The sequence below is a fragment of the Chinchilla lanigera genome, unplaced genomic scaffold (assembly GCF_000276665.1).
Source record: "Chinchilla lanigera isolate Chin_1 unplaced genomic scaffold, ChiLan1.0 scaffold00054, whole genome shotgun sequence".
In the NCBI taxonomy this organism is placed as follows: domain Eukaryota; kingdom Metazoa; phylum Chordata; class Mammalia; order Rodentia; family Chinchillidae; genus Chinchilla; species Chinchilla lanigera.
The window spans coordinates 5,777,407-5,799,725 of NW_004955455.1; the positions used below are offsets into that span (position 1 = coordinate 5,777,407).

Genomic DNA, 22,319 nt, shown 5'->3' on the forward strand with positions numbered 1-22,319 from the left:
GTTTTTCTCCGGTACTGGGAACCGAACTCACGACCTTGCGCTTGCCAGGCAGGCGCTTTGCCGCTGAGCTAAATCCCCAGCCCCTCTGTTTTGGTTTTTTGAGACAGGGTCTCACTGTGTAGTTCAGACTGGCCTTGAACTCACTACATAACCCAGGCTGGCCTAATCCCAGCTACTCGGCAGGCCAAGGCAAGATATTGCATGTTTCAGACCAGCCTGGGGCATTCAGAGAGACTCTGACAAAAATAAAAACCAAACAAACATGGGTGGCAAACTGGGGGTGAGGCTGAGGACATAGTTCAGTTTTAAAGTACTTTGTCTACTTGCTTAGGATGCCCAAAGCCCTGAGTTCAATACCTAGTACTGCCAAGGGTGGCAGGGGAGCTCAGCATTCCCTGTATTCAATACTGAGTCACACACGTGTGCGTGCACACATGCACATGCAGAGGGATGGATGGATGGATGCATGGATGCATGGATAAAAGTAAATATGGGAAAATCTGGAAACAGACATGTACATAGGTAGAATATCATGTGAAGGTGAAGGCAGGTATCAGAGTGATGCTTCTATAAGCAATAAATGCCAAATATAGCCAGCAAACCACTGGAAATGAGGCAAGAGGCATGGAACAGCTCTGCTTCCCAGCCCGCAGCTAACCCCCTGACCTCAGACTTCTAGCTTCTACAATTGCCAGACAATACATTTCTACTAGTTAAGCCACCCTGTTTATGGCACTCTGTTACGGCAGCACTAGCAAACCAAGATAAAATTATTAGTAGTTAGGGAAATATACATCAAAAACACAATGAAGCCGGCCATGGTAGCGCACGCCTGTAATCCCAGCACTCGGGAGGCTGAGGCAGGAGGATTGTTGCAAGTTTGAGACCAGCCTGGGCTACAAAGTGAGCTCAAGGCCAGCCTGAACTGCACAGCGAGACCCTGTCTCAAAAAGGAAAACAAAAACAAAACAAAAAAAAAACCCAACACCCACAATGAGATACCATTGCACTCTCACTAGGATGGCTATGATTAGAAAGATAAATGTTGGAAATAATATGTAAAGACCCTCAAGCACTGCTGGTATGAATACAAAATGGGGGCCACACTTTGAAAAACAGTTTGGCAGAACCTCACCAAGCTAAGGGTCAGGGATATAGCTCAGCAGCACAGTGCCTGCCTGGCAAGTGCTAGGTCCCGAGTTTAATTCCCAGTACCAAAACTCCCCCCCCAGAGTTAAACACAAAGTCCCAGTTTCGATCCCCAGCAAAGTAAAAAGAAGAAACAGGAAACAAGTTGTCATATGACCCAGCAAGCCCCCTCTTTGACATACTCCTAAGAGAACTAAAAACATGTACATATAAAAACTCAGACCTTAATATTCACTAGCAGAACTATTCATAATAGCCAAAAATAGCCAGATGTTCATCAACTAATGAACAGATAAAATGTGGTATAATACAATAGAATACTATTTTCAAATAAAAAGGAATGAAGTATTGGCACATGCTATTGCATAAACCTTGAAAACATTACGTTAAAAAAAAGCCAGCCCTGCAGCATATTATATGATTCTGTTTATATAGAAAGTGTCCACAATTGGCAAATCTGTGGTCATAAAGTGAACTAGTGGCTGCCAGGTGTCGTGGTGCACCCCTGTAATCCCAGCGCTCAGGAGGCTGAGGTAGGAGGATTGTTCTGAGTTTGAAACCAGCCTGGGCTACGAAGTGAGCTCAAGGCCAGCCTGAACTGCATATCGAGACCCTGTCTCAAAAAGACCCCCAAAAAAGTGAATTAGTGGTTACCAGGGATAGGCAGAAATGTGGGGTGACAGTTTAAAGGGTAATGTTTTTATTGTGAGGACAAATGGTAAAGTTTGCATAATTCTGGAAAAATTTTAAAAACCCTGAACTGTACACTTAAAAGGGCAAATTTTATGGCATAAGAATTATATCTCAATAGAGCTATTTTTTTTTTCCTTTTGGGGTTCTAAGGATTGAGCCCAGAGACTGCACTGGGCTCATACCAGTGTGCATATTTTTTTTTTACTTTGAGAAAGGGTCTTGCTAAGTCCCTAAATTAAACAGGCTGGGATTGAACTTGTCGTCTTTCTGCCTCAGCCTCCCAAAGTGCTGGTATTACAGCATGCACTACCATGCCCCACTTCTTTTTTTTAACTCTCACATACATACAATGGAATTACTTGGTCTTTAAAAGAAGGAAGATCTGGATGGGCGTGGTGGCACACGTACTCTGGGAAGCTGAGGGAGGAAGATCACTGTGAGTTCAAGCCCAGCCTGGGCTACACAGTGAGTTCAGGCCAGTCTGAACTACGTAGTGAGACCTTGTCTCAAAACACACACAAAAAAGAGGAGGAGGTGGGGGAGAAGGAAAATTGCTATTTATGACAAGATGGATAAATCTAGAGGACATTATGGTAAGTGACATAACCCAGAGACAGAAACAGACAAAGAAACAGACTGCATGATCTCACTTATATGTGGAATCTAAAAAGGTGGCTGGGGTCTAAGGATATACCTTAGTAGCACAGGACGTTCCTGGCATGCACAAGGCCCTGGGTTTGATATCCGATACCAAAAAAAATAAAGGCTAGGTACCATGGCACACACCTATAATTCCAGCTGCACCTACAATTCAAGCTGAGGCAGGATGATCACAGGTTGAAGACAGCCTGGGCCTACTAGTGGGACCCTTGTCACAAAAAATAAAATAGGCTACAGATATAGCTCGGTGGGAGAGCATTTGCTCGGCATATGTGAGGTCCTGTGTTTAATCCAGGTACCACAGTAAACAAACAAACAAAAGAATGAATTAACGGAGGTAAGTAAGAATGGAAAGATGTCAGTCAAAGGGAACAGAGGAATCTAACTGTATAGGAATCTAATGTACAGATGAGGATTATAGTTAACTATGTAACTACCATTGCATTGTATACTGGTAATATGCAAAAAGAGTAGAATTTAGGGAGGGAAAGAGCAAAGAGGGGAGGAAAGAGTGAAGAAAAAAGGAAGGAACAGAGAAAAGAAGGGTAGAAAGAAGGGAGGTAGGAAAAAAATGAAACTATATGAGATTACGGGTATATTAATTTCCTTACTGCAGTAATTGCTCCACTATGTATATCAAGATAAGTATATCAAAACATGTTATATTATACCTTAAATATACACAATTTTTAAAAAACTGATGAGCTGAATTATCAATAGCCTATGTAAAACAAAAGAGCACACTCTTATTGGAAGGAAATCGTATTCCCCATATCACATTTCAGTGCTTGGTATTGGTTTCTTTTTTCTTTTCTTTTTTTAACATTTGTTTTTTGAAATAGGCTCTCACTGTAGCCTCAAAATTATGATACTCCCAGGTCAGCCTCCCAAGTCCTGGGATTACAGGCATGCACCACTATGCCCAACTCTTTTTAAATGCGTTAGTGTAGATGTCATTAATTGTTGCTATTATGTAATTACTGCTAATGAACCCCTATGTAATTACTGCTAACTTAACAACTAAACAGTGTATCTTGCTGGGTTTCGTGGCACGTGCCTGTAATCCTAGCACTTAGGAGGCTGAGGCAGGAGGATTGCCATGAATTTGATGCCAGCTACTGGGCTACATAAGTAAGTTCAAGTCCAACCTGAACTACATAGAGAAATCCTGTCTCAAATAAATAAATAAGTAAATGAATGAATGAATGAATGAATGAATGAATAAATATTGCATCTCTAACCAAGAAGGACAGACTTCCCAAAAAGCAAGGCTGAGGCATGCAAATCTCAAAATTTGAAGCCAAAGCAACTTGGCAAGACTCTGTCTCAAAATAAAAAATGTTTTAAATTAAAACTTAAAAAAAAAAAAAAAAAGGAGCTGGGTGTGGTGGCACGGGCCTGAAATCTCAGCACAGGTGGCACGGGCCTGAAATCTCAGCACATATAAAGCTTAGGCAAGAGGATCACTGTGAGTTCAAGGCCAACCTAGGACACAAAGTGAGTGCAAGACCAGCCTGAACTATACTGAGATTCTGTTTCAAAAAACAATAAAAGAACAAAACCAATTTTTAAAATTTTATTTTGGGATAGAGTACTTGCCTGGCTGTGCGTAGGCCCTGGGCTCAATCTCCAGGATAGGTCAGGAAAAAGCAAGAAATACCTGTGGTGATGAGCAAACTGTTGTAGCCTCCACACCGAGCCAGAAGCCCAGCATGACTTGTCATACTCCACTGACTGCTTTCTGCTCCATGGTTCTCTCCTTATTCAAAGGTCTTTCTCTTTTCAAAGTAGGGTGGTAAATAGAGATCAGCCTCTACTTCTGGCCACCTCTCTTCTGAACTAAGCAGTTCATAAAAGCACAGTGCTTTTCTTACACAGCAAGATTATACCTTCATTTCTGAGGCTCTCTCTCCACTCTTCATGTTATTCCTACATGTTCTAGCATGCAAGTCCTAATTAAATAACACCCAAACGAGTTCTTATTAATTACCGTTCTGATAATAGCCTGTGTACTGTTCTCATTAACTGACTCATTTTATTCCCAAAGTAGTCTTATCAAGAAGTTAAAAAAAACAGCTTTTAGTATGTTACAATCAAAAGGATATTTAGATAACAAAGACAATACACATCTTTGTAGGGGTTCAAATAGCTTCTTAGGAGACCATAAAGTTCATAGTCCACACTGTTGATGGGGGAGTGGGAAGTGCCTTATCACTAGCATTTCCTGCTCAAGTGTAAACTGGGGCAACCCTCTTTGAAGAGAAATTTGGCTTAAGTAACAAAATATAGGCCAGGCATGATGGCACACACTTATAATCCTAGCTCTTAGGAGGCTGAGATAGGAAGATTGTGTGAGCTCAAAGCTAATGTGGGCCATATAGTAAGTTCAAGGTCAGCTTCAACTACACAGTGAGAATGTCTCAAAATAAATAAATAAATACATACATACATACAGTTAAATACACAAACCTTTCCACTCAGTAATTCTACCTCTACAAATTTATCCTGAAGATGCACAAAGACGTTACTATAAGATTGTCTATGACAGAAAAAGACTAGAAACTTAAATGTCCAACCATAAAGGGTACAATGATACAACAGAGTACTATGCAGCCAGTAAAAATGAAAGTAGTGGTGATCACATGCCAGGTACTCTAACGACTCTAACACACTTCACATAATTTCATTTATTCTAACAACGACCCCTATGTTCATCCCAATTTACAGCTGAGCAAAGTAAGGCACAGAGCTATCACCACCTCTAACTGGTCTTTACCTGTGTTAATGGCTCGAAGAGGCACCTTCCAGAAGGACTGGAGGAAATGGCTCAGGGCAGCGTTTTCACAGTGAGGAAGGCTACAATCAAGCAAAAATGAACTGTTAAATATTTACCTTAAAATTAAAAATAAGAACCTAAAAAAAAAAAAAAAGAACTGGGGATGTAGCTGCATACTGATCACTTGCTGGTAATAAATAAAGCCCTGGGTTTGATTCCCAACATGAAAGGAAGAAAGAAAGACAGAGAGAGAGAGAGAGGGAGAGAGAGAGAAAGATTAAAAATTAAATTAGTTATTAATTGGCGACTTTTAAACATGCTTTATAGACACAGTAACAGTACTGTACCAGTACTATTAATTTCTAGGTTTTCAACCATACTATGGTTATCTAGGAAAATGTCCTTCTAGAAAAGTCTGCAATATTTAAAGGTAGAGTCATCACGTCTGCAAGGCACTCAAGTGTTCCAAAAAAAAATACATACACACACATACACATACATACAGGGAAAGACAAAGTGACAAAGCAAATATGCCTGACATTTGAGGAATCTGAGTAAACAGTATTTGGGATTTCTATGTACTACTTCTATAACTTTCTGTAAGTCTAAAATTATTTCACAATAAAAATTTTTAAAATTAAGGATAAGATCATAATAAGCAGGAAAACTAGCACTTGTACATGAAACCAGTGCTTCCGCCACAAAAGAAGAGCTGTATGCAGACTTGTAAAAATTCAATCCTCTACTGTCTTAGAGTGTAATATTGCTGGTGGTTGAAATTTTAACATTTAAATGTTTGTAGTAGGCCGGGCATGGTAGTGCATAACTGTAATCCCAGTACTTGGGAGGCTGAGGCAGGAAGATTGCCGCAAGTTTTAGGCCAGCCTAGGCACATAGTAAATTCAAGGCCCGCCTGGACTACAAAGCGAGAACCTGCTGCGAAAAAAAAAAAAAGACCCCTCACTCAATGTTTAAACTAGTGAAAAACATGGCACAATCAAACCACGTTAAGCTATTCCAATCTACTTCAAATCTAATTGGTTCAACTGGTTCAGATTTTTCTTTTAGACAGGATCTCATTATGTAATTCAAGGCTAGCCTCAAATCCAAATTTGTGGTGATCCTCCTGCCTCATCCTCCCAAGTGCTAGAATTACAGGAGTGTGCCACCACACCCGATTAGAATTTTTTTTTTATTTATCTTTTGTGCCTGACCTGCCACAAAAGCAACACTGACAGAATGAACAGACTTCAAGATTCTGAGAAAAAAAAACCTGCCAATTAGTTTCACAGCTTCAAGAACTAGAAGTAATTATTTTTGATTCAGTTTCTTTCTTTTTTGTTTCATTTTCACTGGGAGAAATCAGACATATCTCCAGGAGCAATAAAGGACCATGCAGCAAGTAAAGCAATGTTTAGTTAACAACTGGATTTTCTCTTAATCAAAGACCAAACACCCTACTTCTAATTCAGATAACGCTTCAGTTTCACATGATTAAGCGTTCAACTCTGTGTTTGGCTCAAAGCCCAGAACTGTCACTTATCAGCTGTGTAGCCTTAGGGAATTTCTTTTTTTTCTTTTTCTTTTAAGGAAATGTCTTTAACTCTAAGCCTTGATTTCTCTACCTGTAAAAATAGGACCTACCAGAATAGAAAAAAAGAAAAAGAAAAAGAAAAAGAAAGCGAAGCTTTTGTAAATAAGGAGGGGAAGAGGGGTTGAAGGGAGGGGAGGGGAATGGGAAAAAAAGCAGCAGCAAGATCTATCATGTACAGGCACAAATTCCCTATAATGAGTATTAGCACCATGTATACCTAAAACATACCAATTAAAAAATAAAATGTATCAATAAAAAAGAAAAGAAAAAGTACCAGAACTGTCACTCTGTTCTCATCCTGCTGCAGGCTGCTGCGGGCTTCAGCAGGCTTCCTGGGATTAGCCAGCATGTGTCTGACTGCCTCCTTTGTCTACCATGGAGAGCAGTCACACTCTGAAATGGACACTGCCACATAACTGTAGACCCCAGAAGATAACCACAGGCTTGAAATCACAGAAAAACTTCTTTATTCTTTTTTTCTGTTTGTTTGTTTGTTTGTTTGTTTGTTTGTTTTAAGATTTATCTTTATTTCTGGACATATTCCTCAGTACTTCTGAGAACCTTTGGCCTTATAGTTCATACGTGAGGCATTGTATGTTTGCCTTTGGCTTCCTCTGGGGCAAATTCATTCTGTTTGGAAGTATCTTTTGAGCACTACCCTCTTCCTCTTCCTCTGGCTTCTTTCATTTTTTCTGAAGGTAGAATTTCACTGATTACAGGAATGGCACATCTCTTTGCTTTCATCTGAACATGGGGTTTTTTCTTCTCCAAATCCTTCTGAGCAAAATATTAGTCTAAGAGATATCCTCTGAGGTTGGCCTAGAATATTTCTTGAATTGGTTCCAGGGTGCAGCAAGCATTATTATTATTATTACTATTGGTACCAGGAATTGAACTCAGGACTTTGCCCTTGCTAGGCAGTAACTGTGCCACTGAACTATATCCCTGGCCCTGCAACAAGCATTTGATGAATTAGAATGTTCCATAAGCAAAGAACAAATACCAGGGAAAACTTTAGTTTTCCCCTTTTTCTGCCTCTGTATGGTAAGTGTTCTCAACTGATCTCAAAGGTGTGAGACTAGCTTGCTGAAGATCTATTTTTGCTCTGAAAAAGCTCTGTCCCATTTTTCCCAAGAAATTTATTCTCCAAGTTGGCCTTCTCAAACCATGAATCTATGTTTTCTGTATCTTACTCATAATACAAAAATGTAAAACTGATGAAGTCCAAGGGAGCATCACAAGAGTTTTTAACTTGTAACAACTCTCCTATCCTTAGTTTTTGTTTTGTTCTGTTTTTCTTCCAGTACCAGGAATTGAACTCACGACCTTGCGCTTGCCAGGCAGGTGCTGTGCCGCTGAGCTAAATCCCCAGCCCCTCTCCTATCCTTAGTGAAGAAGTGCAAGTTTTCCCCAGTATTTGTTCTTTGCTTTTGGATTTTGTTTTTGTTTTTGAGACAGGGTCTCACTATACAGTTCAGCTGGCCTTGAACCCATTAGGAAATCAGACTCGCCTTGAACTGAAGGTGATCCTCCTGTCTCAGCTTCCTGAGGGCTGGGATTACAGCCATTGCCACCATGCCCATCTTCCCCAATATTTGTATCATATTTCTCAAAAGGAAAATTTCTGTAGTTAATAGGTTTGTCAATCTGCTGCTTCTAGGCTGGACTAAAAAGTGCATTATACTCTCACCTTTTCTGAAATCTTGAAGTCTAGCAGATACTTCTTATTAACCCTTCCTCACCTCGGCTCAGCTCTAAAAATGAAACAGCACAAGCCCCTGTTACTGTTTTTTCTTGTTTTTGCTTTTTCATGAGTCTGAATATTGTTTTTAATTTCCTTTTTTTTTTTGTCTTTTTGAGACACGGTCTCACTCTGCAGTTCAAGCTGGTCTTGAACTCACTTTGTAGCCCAGGCTGGCCTCAAACTCACAACAATCCTCCTATCTCAGCCTCCCAAGTGTGGGATTACAGGCATGCACCACCATGCCTGGTTCTTTGTTTTGTTCTTGTTTTTTTCTTTCTTTTTTTCCCTCCTTTCTTCTTCACCAGTTTTCTGAAGCTTGGGTACTCTTCCACTGTCCTTCACCCCTGCTTCTAATTTGTCTCTTCTTTTATTTCCCTATTTTTTTCTCTATCCCTTTAAAATCCTCCCCCTGACCCACCAGGGTAAAATAACTCTATTGAGTGGGTATTTACCCACATATATAATTTTCTGATTTGCCTTAGATTTTGTTATGTAACTATAAATCTTAAACCAATGGCTAAAGGTGGCAAAAAAAAATCGAACTTGCAGAACTTTTGAAGGCTTTAACCCACATTCTACCTTGTACTAGAATATTTAGTGCAATGCTCCTCTAAACTGTAAAGCTCTTTGAACACAGGCCTATTTCAAATATATCTTAATTCTTAATTTCCTTGCCTTCTTCTCTTTGTTCCATGGTCCCTGACACTGTGGTTTATAATGACAGAGATGCCATAAATATTTCTGATGGAAATCTTGTGCAAGCAACCGCTCCCTAAGTATATTACAGTCCAGACTTGCTTAAACCTAAGAATTATCCAGGGTACTTATAAAAACTACAGTTGTGAGGGCCCCAAACTACACCTACTAATTCTGAAATTGACTAATTCTGAAATTGGCTGTAAGGTGGGAGCATTTCTCTGAATGTCTATTTCTAACAAACATCCTAATCCATTCTCTTATGAGTTTGAAAACCATGGCCCTAAATTATCACCCAAGATATTTTTTTCTTTGTTCTGTCCCACATCATGCATTTATTGAAGGATTTCCCCACAATGAGCCTTCCATCTACATGTCTCATAGATATTGCTTTACTTAAAATTTATGGAAATGTTATCAGGCTTTGCCTTTCTATGTATCGACATAGTTTCTTTTCTTTTTTGTCTTTTTGAGACAGTGTCTTGCTACACAGTTCAGGCTGGGCTGGACCTCACTTTGTAGCCCAGGCTGGTCTTGAACTCACAAAGATCCTCTGGTCTCAGGCATGCGCCACCATGCCCAGCCTAAAGGAAGACTTCAGGTCAAGTATTTTATTTCTTTTTTCTTTTTTTTTTCTTTTTTTGATACCAGGAATCAAACTCAGGACCTTGCACTTACCAGGCAGGTGCTTATGCCGCTGAGCTATATTCCTGTCCCTTATCAAAATCGTTTCTATCTTGATATATAATATTTTTGAAAATTAAAAGTTCATTTTATAGGCAATCCTCATACTTTTCACTCACTACTTTTAAGTCCAGTCTTGCCAGGTGGCATGCACCTGTAATCCCAGCAGTCAGGAGGCTTAGGCAGGTGGAAGCAAGTTCATGGCCAGTCTGGGCTACACAGCGAAACCTTGTCTCAAAAAAACCAAAAAATTAAAAACCCAAAAAAACAAAAACAAAAACAAAAAAAATCAGTAAATCCAGTCTTATCTACCTAAGTTGTATTAAAATATGGCTTTTATTTTTTCTTTCCCTTTCTCGATGATGCTGAGGCACATCCTCCTCACCATCATTTAAGAAAAATTCGGGAGTATGATCTTTTAGACTATCCAGTGCATGACATACTTTAGATGAAGTATGACTGACTCAGAAGTAAAACATCTGGTAATAGTCCTGAAAACAAGAGCTTCCCGTCCACATCCTAAGTTAGTCACCATACTGCAGAGCCCCCTCCTGAGGGAACTACACCATTTTGGAATAATTAATGATGGAATAAAGAAGCTTTCATTTCTCAGTCCAAATCTAACACCCTTTTATTCTCTCAAACTAAAGCGATGTCACCTCTTGGTCACAGCACAAGCTTTGGCCAACACTGACAAAACAAACCCTGTTAGAAACACAAAAGTGCCGGGTGTGGTGGTGCAGGCCTGTAATCCCAGCAACCGGGAGGCTGAGGCAGGAGGATCATTGCGAGTTTCAGATCAGCCTGGGCTACAAAGTGAGCTCAACGCCAGCCTGAACTGCATAGTAAGACCCTGTCTGAAAAAGACACACACACACACACACACACACACACACACACACACACACGCACACACACAGAGTCCCAAAAAAACCTTAGCTCTTTGGTGTTTTGGGTTGTTTTTTTTTCCTGTCTTTTTGAGGCAGGGTCTCGCTATGCAGTTCAGGCTGGCCTTGAGCTCACTTTGTAGCTCAGGCTGGTCTCGAATTCACGTTGACCCTCCTGCCTCAGCCACCCGAGTCCTTGGATTACAGGCCTCGCCACCACGCCCGGCAACCTTAGCTCTTTGAAATGACACCTTGTAGCGAACTCTTGAGTCATAGCTACCAATATTTTAATCCCTTTTTTGTGAGTCCAAATCCCCCCAAGCTATTTCTCTACAACAACTGCCCTCTCGCTGAGCAGCTTGGGGGAAAGGTCCTTGCCAGAGACAGACAGGCACCTGAGCGAGAATCTCGGCTCTATTGCTAACTGGCTGGGTGAACCTGAGCAAATCCGCCCCTCTCTGGGAGGGACCTGAATCTAATCAACTCCAAAAAGAACAATCAGGACTTATAAGATTTGGAAGAAGAGCTAGGGGGTCACCAAGGTCCTCAAGACCCCCATCTTAGGCTACGTGGAGATGAGCAAATCTCGTCTCACTTCAAAAGACGAAGAACCCGCAGTGAAAGCGGCCCTCGTGGGCCTCACTCCACGGCTCTGCCCACAGCACGCTGCCAGCCAGGAACGCGAACACCCGAGATAAAGGCGTTCGGTTCCGCTTCACTCTAGTGACAGACAGACAGGCAGACAGGCAGACAGGCAGACAGGCACCCTGTTCCATCTGTTCTGCTGCCCCTTGTGCAAGTCGACCTCGCTAGAATGGTAAAGCCCGAGCGTTGAGGTCACAGCGCCACTTAATCTGGACCACCCTGTGACCGCGGCGGTGACACCTGCCTCCGAACTCGAGGGCAAGGCGGCTTTCTCTGCTCCAGCCCTCCTCAGAACAAACCCGCGATAGAGGAACGACTCTTCCCCCGCCCGTGGCAGGGCTCGGGTCGCCCCCCGCCCTGTTGTACCTGGTCCGCCACGGCACGATCCCGCGCAGAAACCGCAGACACCGGTGGCCCACGGACGCCGCCATCTTGTCTCCTCCTCTCCGCCGACCACGCCCCCCTTTCTCACGCCGGGCCGGGCGTGTGACGTCATGAGGCTCGGGTTCGCAGGGCCAATGAGAAACGCGAAGGGCTGGGGGCGGAACCAATAATCTGCGTCCTATGGTTATCTACCTGTTTCCCTAGTTTTGCGCTTCCGAAACCTGTCAGACAAGTTTGGGCGGTGGGGGTACCCGATGAGCTAAGCTTTGGTCTGGGCGCAGCCTTGCTAGTTTTCCTTCTTCTTTCTGGAACGCCTTTCTGCATGTACCTGGAAAATGAATTACTCAAGATTCGAGAAAGTCGGACCCGCTGACCTAACTCGCTCGTTTACACGTGTATCCACGACTCAGCTGCCGTTTACTAAGCGGCAGGTTCTGCTGTAAGCACCTACCTGCCTGCCGCCTTAGCTCCCACTCCTGTGTTGCGAGGGAGACTATAGGCAACCGGTCTTGGATCCCCTAGAAATACAACTAAGCGGTCAGCTAGGTGCCTGGATGACGCTTTGCTCCTGCTCTCTTCAGTTTTAAGGGGAAAACGAATTTTTACTAGTACCTGCCACTTTTTACTAAGCACTGACTTGGAGATCCGCAACTACGCTTAAACATTATCCCATCTTAAAGATGAGCACCCGAGGCTCAGGGCGATGAAATAGCATTCTCAAGGGCACCTAACCAGGATGAAGTCAGGGTCCCATAAAGTACAAAAGTGAGAATCTGAATATATGTCGCTGATTCCAAAACCCATGATATGAAGTCTTCCTTTTTAAAGCCCTTTGACTAGAACCTGGTTGAATTTGGGTCCAAAAAATGAAGGAATATAGCCTCGATTTTTTTTCCCCGCTGCTAAGCTGCCAATCACAGCTGTCTATAAACCTTTGACACAGGAAAGGGGATATTCTGGCTCATGCTTGCAATTTTATCTGTGCAATTATTCAAATTCAACCGGCGCATAACTAACACCTACCCGCTGGAGAGAAAACAACTCCTCTTGTGGTTTTCAAAAACGTGAAGAAAAAAATATATATGTAGAATTGAACCGGGCCTGGTGGCACAGGCTTGTAATCTCAGAACAGGCAGGGGGATCACATCATCAAAGCCAACCTGGACTGCATAGTGAGTGCAAGGCTAGCCTGATCAACACAGCAAGACCCTGTCTCAAAAAATCAAATGCAGGAGGAAAAGAAGGGAGTTACAAGGGGAAGGGGTAGGAAAAAGGATGGGAAAGAAAACCATAATTGATTTGCTGTCCAATTAAGGGCAGTAAGTCACAAAAGTGGGGGAAGTTATTTAAAAATAAAGGGTACTGGGGAAAACAAAGCCACATATTGCCCAGAGGTTACTTAGAAGATGGTTTGCCAAATAAAAGCATTCCAGGTCCTTCTTACCTCGGCCAAGGAATTGGACAAGACAAGCTAAAAAGTGCCCAAAAGTTTATTTTAAAATGAGAGGTGAGGGGCCAGGGTTATAGCTGAGTGGTGCAGTGCCTGCCTGGTAGGTGCAAGGTACTGAGTTCAATTTCCAGTACCCACAAAAAATGAAATAAAATGAGAGGTAGAAGAGTAAGAGAACGTGGTGGCACACACCTGTAATACCAGCACTCGGGAGGCTGAGGCAGGAGGATGGTTGTGAGTTGGAGGCCAGCCTGGGCTACAAAGGAGCTCAAGGCCAGGCTGGACTGCATAGTGAGAACCTGTCTCAAAGTACCAAAAAAAAAAAAAGTGTAAAAGATACCTTGCAGAATGGGACAAAATATTTGCAGATTGTATCACCAGTAAGGGTGTAGAATCCAGAATACATGAAGACTTCCTAAAACTCAACAATGGAAAAAAATTTAAATGTGGGCAAATGAATATTTCTCCAAATAAGATGGACAAGTGGTCAGTAACAACACAAAATATGCTCACCACCAGTCATTAGGGAAGTGCAAACCAAAGTCACAATAAGATACACCTTATCCCTACTAGGATGTGTTATTTTTTTAGTAAAAAATAACAAATGTTGGCAAGAATATGGGAAAATTAGAACCTTCATGTATTGTTATTAGAAATGTAAAATACAGCTCCTGTAGAAAACAATGTGTTGGTTTCTCAAGAAGTTAAACATAGAACCCTTCTCCACTGCTGGTGGGAGTGTAGACTGGTGCAACCACTGTGGAAATCAGTATGGAGATCCCTCAAAAAACTAGGACTGGAGTTTCCATTTGACCCAGCTATTCCCTTTCTGGGAATCTTCCCAAGAGAACTTAAAACATCATAACACAGTGATATATGTGCAGCCATGTTTATAACAGCATAATTTGTAATAGCTAAATCTTGGAAGCAACCCAAATGCCCATCAACCAAGGAATTGATAAAAAAGATAACAGTCTTTTTATACAATGGAGTACTACTCAGCTATAAAGAAGGATAAACTTGAAACTTTTATAGGTAAATGTATGCAACTTGAGACCATACTCATAAGTGAAATAAATCAGGCTTACCTGTAAACATCATATTGTCACCCTAGTGTGAGAAACTGAAAGAGTAAATAAGATCAGAAATGTACAACAGATAATGTGAAATGGGAAGAAACTGTTCAAAATGAAAGAGAAACTGGGATGGGGGAAAGGAAGGGAAAAGCAAAAGAATATATATACAAGGTAGCTATACTACTAATTTCTCTTAGTTCACTGAAAAGAAAGTTTTGTGCTAATATTGTTTTGACAATTAAATGCCTATATCTTGTACTCTGAGTAACTAATTTAAAGATAACAACATGTAAACACAGAATTTAACATTGATCTTACCATTTCATTCCTAAATTATATCCAAAAGAATTGTGAAAAGAGAAGTAGATACTTGTACATAATGACCAAAACATTGAATGAAAAGAACATGTAAACACAATGTGCTAGGTCAGATACGAGCTTAGTGCTGAGTAGTTCTGGTTTCTTTGGAGGTTGAGGCAGAATCATACCTTGAGCTCATGGAGTTTAAATCAGCCTAGGTAACACAGTGAGATCCAGACTCAAGACACAAGCGTACAAGTTGGGTATGGTGGCGCACACCTGTAATCCCAGCACTTGGGAGGCTGAGGCAGGAGGATTGTTGCAAGTTCAAGAACAGTTTGGGCTACACAGTGAGCTCAAGGCCAGCCTGAACTACATACCAAGACCCTGTCTCAAAAAGACAAAAAAAATAAAATAAGCATACGCACAAAACAAAAAACGTGTTATATCCATATAATGGAATATTATTTGCTATAGAAAGGAATGAAGTACTTAATACATGCCATAGCATGACTAAACCTTGAAAATAGTTTACTAAGTGAAATTAGCCAAACACAAAATGTTTTAACAAGTATCTGATGCTATTTATATCAAATGCCCAAAATAGTCAAGTTCATAAACACAGAAAGTATAATAGATGTTACACGAGTGGATGAGGAATTATTGTTTAGTGAGTACAGAATTTGGTGTGAAGAAAAAGTTCTGGAAGTGGGTAGTGATGACAGTTGCCTAACACGAAAAAAGTACTTCATGTCTCTGAATTACACACTTCAAAATGGTTACAACGTTAAATTTTATTTTATGTATATTTTACCACAATTTTAAAAAATTTTAGTTTATTAGTACCAACTTCCCACAAGGAATATAAACATTATTTACCACAATTTTTAACAGTTCACTGATAACAAGTGAAATCAGAACCATCATATACTGCTGATAGGAATGTAAAATACTGCAGTAACTTTGGAAAACAACATGGCAGTTCCTTGAATGACTAAACATAGAGTCATCCGGACACAACCCAACAATTCTAGTCATAGATATGTATTTTTTGCAGAGGGGCACAGGGTCTTACTATGTAGTTGAGGCTGGCCTGGAAATGATGAATGTTTGTGGCAACATTATAATCCTATAATGTGGGCCAGGCATTGTGGTGCACACTTATAATCCTAGCCCTGAGGAGGCTGAGGCAGGAGGATTGCTGCAAAGTTTGAGGCCAGCCTGAGCTACACAGTGAGTTCAAGGCCAGCCTGAACTGCATAGCAAGACCTTATTTCAAAACAAAACAAAATAAAATTCTGGAACAGGAAATGTACAGAGACAAAAAGTACATTAGGGAATCCTTAGGGCTGGGGAGTCAGGAAAAGAGGGGATAGGGCTGATAACTAAAGGGTGTGGGATTTCTTTGGAGGTGATAAAAAGTGTTCTAAAACTGACCATGGTGATAGTTGCACAAATCTGTGAGTGTATTATAAAAACAATTGAATTTTACACTTAAAATGAAAGACCATGGTATATGAACTCAATGAAGCTATTTAACATTTTTCATTTCTATTAATTTGTGGCTGTAATGTAGAAATGTATGTGATATTTACATTTGAACTTGTATCTCATATGCTGTTTGTAGGTTTTTTGGTGGTTTTTTTTGTACCAAAAATCAAACTCAGGACCTTATGCTTACCAGGCAGGCATTTGTGCCACTGAGCTATATCCCCAGCCCTCATATGCTGTTTGTATGAGTGGTTATGGTAGATAATCCTGTGTCTGAGTAAAAGATTTCCTCATATTCCATTATGCATAGGGTTTCTTGTTTTTGTCTTTGTGATACTGAGGATTGAACTCAGGACCTTCACATTGAGCTATATCCTCAGTCCTTTTTCTTTTCTTTTCTTTTCTTTTCTTTTCTTTTGCGGTACCGGGGATTAAACTCACGACCTTGCGCTTGCCAAGCAAGTGCTTTTGCCACTGAGCTATATGCCCAGCCCCTTCTTTTGTATTTTAAGAGAGGGTCTCACTAGGTTGTTAAATTGCCCAGGATAGCCTTGAACTTGAGATCCTCCTGCCTCAGCCTCCCAGACTGCTGGAATTTCAAGCACCACACCCAGCATCCATAAGATTTTTATTATAAATGAGTATTTATCAAATGTATTTTGGGCATCTATTAAGCATGTGTTATTGGGTTTTTTCCTAATTCTATTAATTTGGTAAATTACATTTCTTTACTTTTTTTTTTTCTTCCGGTACCAGGAATCAAACTCACAACCTCGCGCTTGCCAGGCAGGCACTGTTCTTTTTCTTTTTTAAACAGCTGTATTGAGATACAATTCACATACTGTACGACTCACCCATTTTAAGTGTAAATTCCATGGTTTTTCCTGTATACACAGATACACATAACTATCACCAATTTTAGAATATTTTTATCACGACAAAAATAATAACCATACTGTTTAGCTATCATTTCCATGTCCTCTCATCCCAGCCTCACAAGTCCCTAAATAACCTTCTAGCCCTGTGGATTTCCCTATTCTGAATTCTCATATGAATGGAATTACATAATATGTGGACTCTTGTAACCGGTTTCTTTCACTTAACATAATGATCTCAAGCTTTGTCCACGTTGTTTCATGTGTTAGTGTTTCATCCCATTTAATCATCAACTACTATTTCATGGCATGTTTGTACTACATTTTATTTATCCATCCATCAGTTGATGGATATCTGACTTGTTTCCACCTTTTGGCCATTATGAATACAGCAGCTATAAATATTCATATGTGAGACTTTATGGACATGTGTGTTCACTCCTGTCAGTTACATAGTGAGGAGTAGAACTGCTGCATAGCATAGGGGTGAGTCTACGTTTTATTGTTTGAGGAGTGGGCAGATTGTTTTCCAAAGTAGACTCACTATTTTACATTCCTAAGGGCAAGACACAAGCGTTCTAGTTTTACCACATCCTCAAAAAAATAATCTCCGCCAGGAATGATGGTGCATACTTATAATCCCAGAACTCGGGGAGGCTGAGGCAAGAGAACTGCTGCAAATTCAAAGCCAGCCTGGGCTACAAAGTGAGTTCAAGCCCAGTGTGAACTGCATAGTGAAACCTTGTCTCAAAAAGACAAAAAAAAAAAAAAAAACCCATCCTAATGTGTGGAGTGGTATTTGAGTTTTATAGTTTCTTGCCTCTGATGACTAATGATGCTGAGGATCTTGTCATGTGCTTTTGGTCATTTACATAACTTCTTTGGAGGAATATCTAAGTTCTTTGCCCATTTTTGAATTTTTTTTTTGAGTTTTCCCTTACATACAATTTGCAAATACATTCTCCCACTCTCTTTTCACTTTCTGGATGGTATTCTTTGAAGCATGAATATTTTTTAATTTTGATGAAGTCCTTTTTCTTTTGTGGCCTGTGCTCTTAGTACTATATATCTAAGAATCATTTATCAAGTTCAAGGTCATGAAGATTTATACCTACATTTTCTTCTTCTAAGAGTTTTACAATTTCTGATCTTATGTATAGGTTTTGAAGCCATTTTGATGTAAGTTTTGCACCTGGAATAAGGATCCAACTTCTTTCATCTGTGGTGATCCACTCATTCATTGAATTTTATTTGTTAAATTAACCTTGCATTACTCATTAAAGTATATTATCCTTATATATTACTGAATTCAATTTGTTAATATTTTTATTTGGAATTTTTGCATTTATTTCATGAGACAAATCCTCTCCCTTGTTTTTGTCATGGCTTTATCGAGCAACCCAATTTAAAAATAGGCAGAGTTTGAAAAAACATTTTTCCAAAGAAGACACACAAACAGTCCAAAAGAGCACAAAAAAGGTACTGTCACTAGTCAGTAAGGAAGTGAAAATGAAAACCATGAGATACCATTTCCCACCCATCAGAATAGCTGTACTCAAGAAAATTAAAAATGGCAAGCCAAGTTGGGGAGAGGACACTAACTGGTTGTGGGGTCCCAAAGCAATGGGAAGCTGGAGAGAAAAAGCTACAAAGAATGGCTTTCACCCCAGATAGCTCACTTGAGATGTTAGTAAGAATTGCCTCCTCAGTATTCTATAGCCATGATGAGGAGGAGGCCAAGGAGAGAAAACAAAGAGACTGAGAAAAAGCAGCTGCTTTTGCTGCACCACTAAGAGAAACAGATCCCAGGTCTGATTCCCGGGGCTCCAAGAAGAACTCGACAACTGCATTCATCTGCTACCAGTGTTAAAAGCCAGGCCACCTCAAGAGGAACTGCCCTAAGAGGCCCCATGGGCCATGCCCTGGATGCAAAGGAGACCACTGGAGATCGGTCTGCCCTCTGAGGTGGAGGCCCCAGAGCTCAGACCCATGCTACCAGTTAGTCCAACAGGAATGAGAGGGCTTGGGGCATGGTCTGCCTTCTCCCTCTGGCCAGACCGTCATCTCCATCGAGGAGCCCTGGGTAATCATGACTATGGAGGAACAAGAAAACAGCCTGTTGCTAGACACAGGTGCAAGTCTCTCGGTCCTTCTTTTCAATCCTGGCCTTCCTTCCAGCCATCATACCTCAGTGAAAGGAGTCACTGGTGAGGAGGTAATATGCTATTTTTGACAACCCTTAGGCTGTAACTACTTAATAGGTCCCTCTTGCATATCTCTGTCTTCCTGAGAAACCACTCTGAAGATACCACCACGTATTACAGCAGCCATTGATATTTTCCTACTAATCTATCCATAACTGTGTAAAGTTTGTAATGTTCCTATCCTATTTCATAAATGGATGCATGTTTATTATTATGTGTTTCCTACAACAACCATTGAGAATAGTTAATGATTTTTCAATAGGTCATTCATATATAGCTCTATTTATTTTCTTTAGAAGCCACTTTGAAGATACCAAAGTATAGTACAACAACTCTTGATAATCTCCTACCTCTTTTGTCTCTAACTCACTATTATTTGTCTATTTGTTTTCCTGAGAAACTATTTTGTAGACAATAATATGTAAAACGATAACCATTGATAATTTCCTATCATTTTGTCTGTAATTTGCCAAGTCCCCCCTATTATTATGTTATCCTTCTTTTATTCTTTAAAATAAAATAAAATAAAATAAATGGCAAGCCAGGCCTGGTGGTACATGCTGGTAAAAATTGGAAAAAAAGGTAAACATAGAGATACCTGATTCAAGCAACTCCATTCCTAGGCATAAACCTTAGTAAACTAAAATCAGACGGTTGAACAAATACTTTGTTACATCAGTGTTCATTTCAGCCTTTTCTAAACAACCAGAAGGCAGAAATAACCCAAGTGTCTATCAACAGATGAATGGGTCTAAAAATGTATCTACATATTACTTAGCTTTAAAAAGGAATGTACTTCTGATACATGCTACAACAGGGGCGAACCTTAAAGATATGCTCCGTGAAATAAACCAGATATGAAAGGTCAAATACTGCATGATTCCACTTCTATGGAGTATCTAGAATAAGTAAATTCTTGGAGACCAAAAAAAATAGAAATGGTGGAGCTGGGAGAATGGCAGAATGACAGTTGCTGTCTGATAGTTGCTGAGTTCTTATCTGGACCGATGAATAAATTCTGACAATAGCTGTGATGGTTGCATGACATTGTGAATGTACTTAGTGACACTGAGTTGTATGCTTCAAAATATTAAAGTGAGGCTGTAATCCCAGCACTCTGGGAGCCAAGGAAGGATTATGAATTCAACTTCCAAGGGCAATTCAGTGACTTAGTGAGATCCTGTTTCAAAATAAAAAATGAATAAAGGGCTGAGTTCATTGTGAAGGCCCTGGGTTCAATTCCCAGTACCTTAAAAAAAAAAGTCTGTATGTGTATCTATATCTATATATAAATACTTAAGTACGTAAAGTTATAGCTGGGCATGGTGGCACATGCCTGTGACTCCAGCACTCAGGGAGACTGAGGCAAAAGGGTTACAAGTCAACTTGGAGAGCCTATCTCCAAACCAAAAATTCAAAAAAGGGCTGGGGATGTAGCTCAGTGGGAAGATCTTGTGTTCAATCCCAGTACCATAAAAAGTGGTTCACGATACACTAAGCATTAGATAAATGAGGTTCGTGCCATCGTAACAGTGTATGTTGCATAGTAAGCATTTTAAATTTGTGATTACACTCGAATAACTACAAAAGTAAATACATAAAGCACTGCCATTTATATCACTATCAAATGTGTATGTGATTTTATATGCTGTACTGGTAGCACAGGTTTGTAACACCACAAACCCGTGAGTAATGTCCTGCACGACCATGGCTATGACCTCACAAGGTCACAGGAATTTTCAGCTCCATTCTACTTGCATGAGATCATATTGTACATGTGGTCATCACTGACCAAAATGTTGTTTACGTACTGAATGGCTATACATCAAACACTCTTCTAGACGTCTGAGGGGCCAGGAAGGATCAGAGTGAATAAAACGAAGCCCCTGATCTCAAGGAGCTTGTACTACAGTGATGAACACGGATGGGAAAGTGGCGTGCCACAGAAATATAAGGGGGTTCCAGAGGGGAGGTGATCTGGGAAAGAGAAGAGCTGAGTAAAGTGAGGGAATCGTGCGGAAATGTGAAGTGTGTTCCACACATAAGGAGAGAAGGTGCACGTGTCATACTGTGGGGGCATCCCTGATCTACCCAGAATAGCCAGGGTCCCTGTGGAAGTTTGCTCTGTTCAAATGGCTTCTGTCTTCTCAGCAAAATGCAAAGCAAACCTATCAGCTATTGATGAGGAAGGGGACCCTGGAGGTTTGAGAAAGATGTTATGAAAAATGTAACTATGATCCTGGAAGTTGAAGAATTGGGAATTTCTAGCTTGGCTAATACAAGTCCTGGAATAAACTACAGAAATGAGTTTTCCATGAACAGAAGAGGGCTGACCTCCATCGAGAGGATTTTTTTCCCTTTTTACTTTTTTGAGGCAAGGTCTTGCTCTGTTGTCCAGACAGGCCTGGAACGCACTGTAGAGCTGGCCTAGACGTACGCCAAGAGAGGATTGTAAAGTCAGTGTGGACCACCCTCTCACCTCAGATGGCCTCGCCAACGCAGTCTCTGAGATGAAAGGTATTACAGAAATGATAATGCCTTAACTGGTAATTAGCCTACGTCTTCTAAACAAAAGTGCAGGGGAGGGCTCTTCCCCTAGTAATTATGGAACTCAACAAGCCGATATGTAACTGTCAGGCAGGATGCTTCCCAATCAGCAAACACTACGTGGATAGAATTTCTCCTTGTGGAAGTCCTGAGACAAGAAGGGAAAGTGAGTACTTACTTACTTTTGGTCTGAACAGAGAAAGAGTATCTTCAGGGAGAATAACACTTCTTGATGGGTGTGGTGGTGCACACCTGTAATCCCAGCACTCAGGAGGCTGAGGCAGGAAGATTGCTAAGTTTGAGGCCAGCCTGAACTAGAGTAAGACCCTATCTCAAAAAAACAAGTAAGAGTAAATGAATATATTCCACTGTGTTTAGTCTCCGAAGTATCTTTTCAGCAAGTGAGGTATATTCCTTTTTTTTTTTTTTTTTTTTTTCTCTGCTACCAGAAAGGCTACAACAGA

The 22,319-nt window shown here is 40.6% G+C and overlaps 1 protein-coding gene across 2 annotated transcripts in view; it reads right to left on the reverse strand.

Annotated features, from left to right (window-relative positions):
- The window catches only part of Pisd (phosphatidylserine decarboxylase), a 44,593-nt gene extending 32,591 nt beyond the window's left edge, over nt 1-12,002 (reverse strand). Inside the window, exons 1-2 of one of the 2 annotated variants that reach the window (XM_005396319.2) lie at nt 11,895-12,002; nt 5,279-5,358 (exon numbers count right to left, since the gene is read on the reverse strand). In XM_005396319.2, coding sequence (XP_005396376.1) covers nt 5,279-5,358; nt 11,895-11,959 — 145 coding nt within the window. In that variant the 5' untranslated portion in view covers nt 11,960-12,002. Of the gene's footprint in view, nt 1-5,278; nt 5,361-11,894 lie in introns of those variants that run through there. The other variant, XM_005396318.1, reaches the window with a different exon arrangement.
- Nucleotides 12,003-22,319: the final 10,317 nt, after the last annotated feature.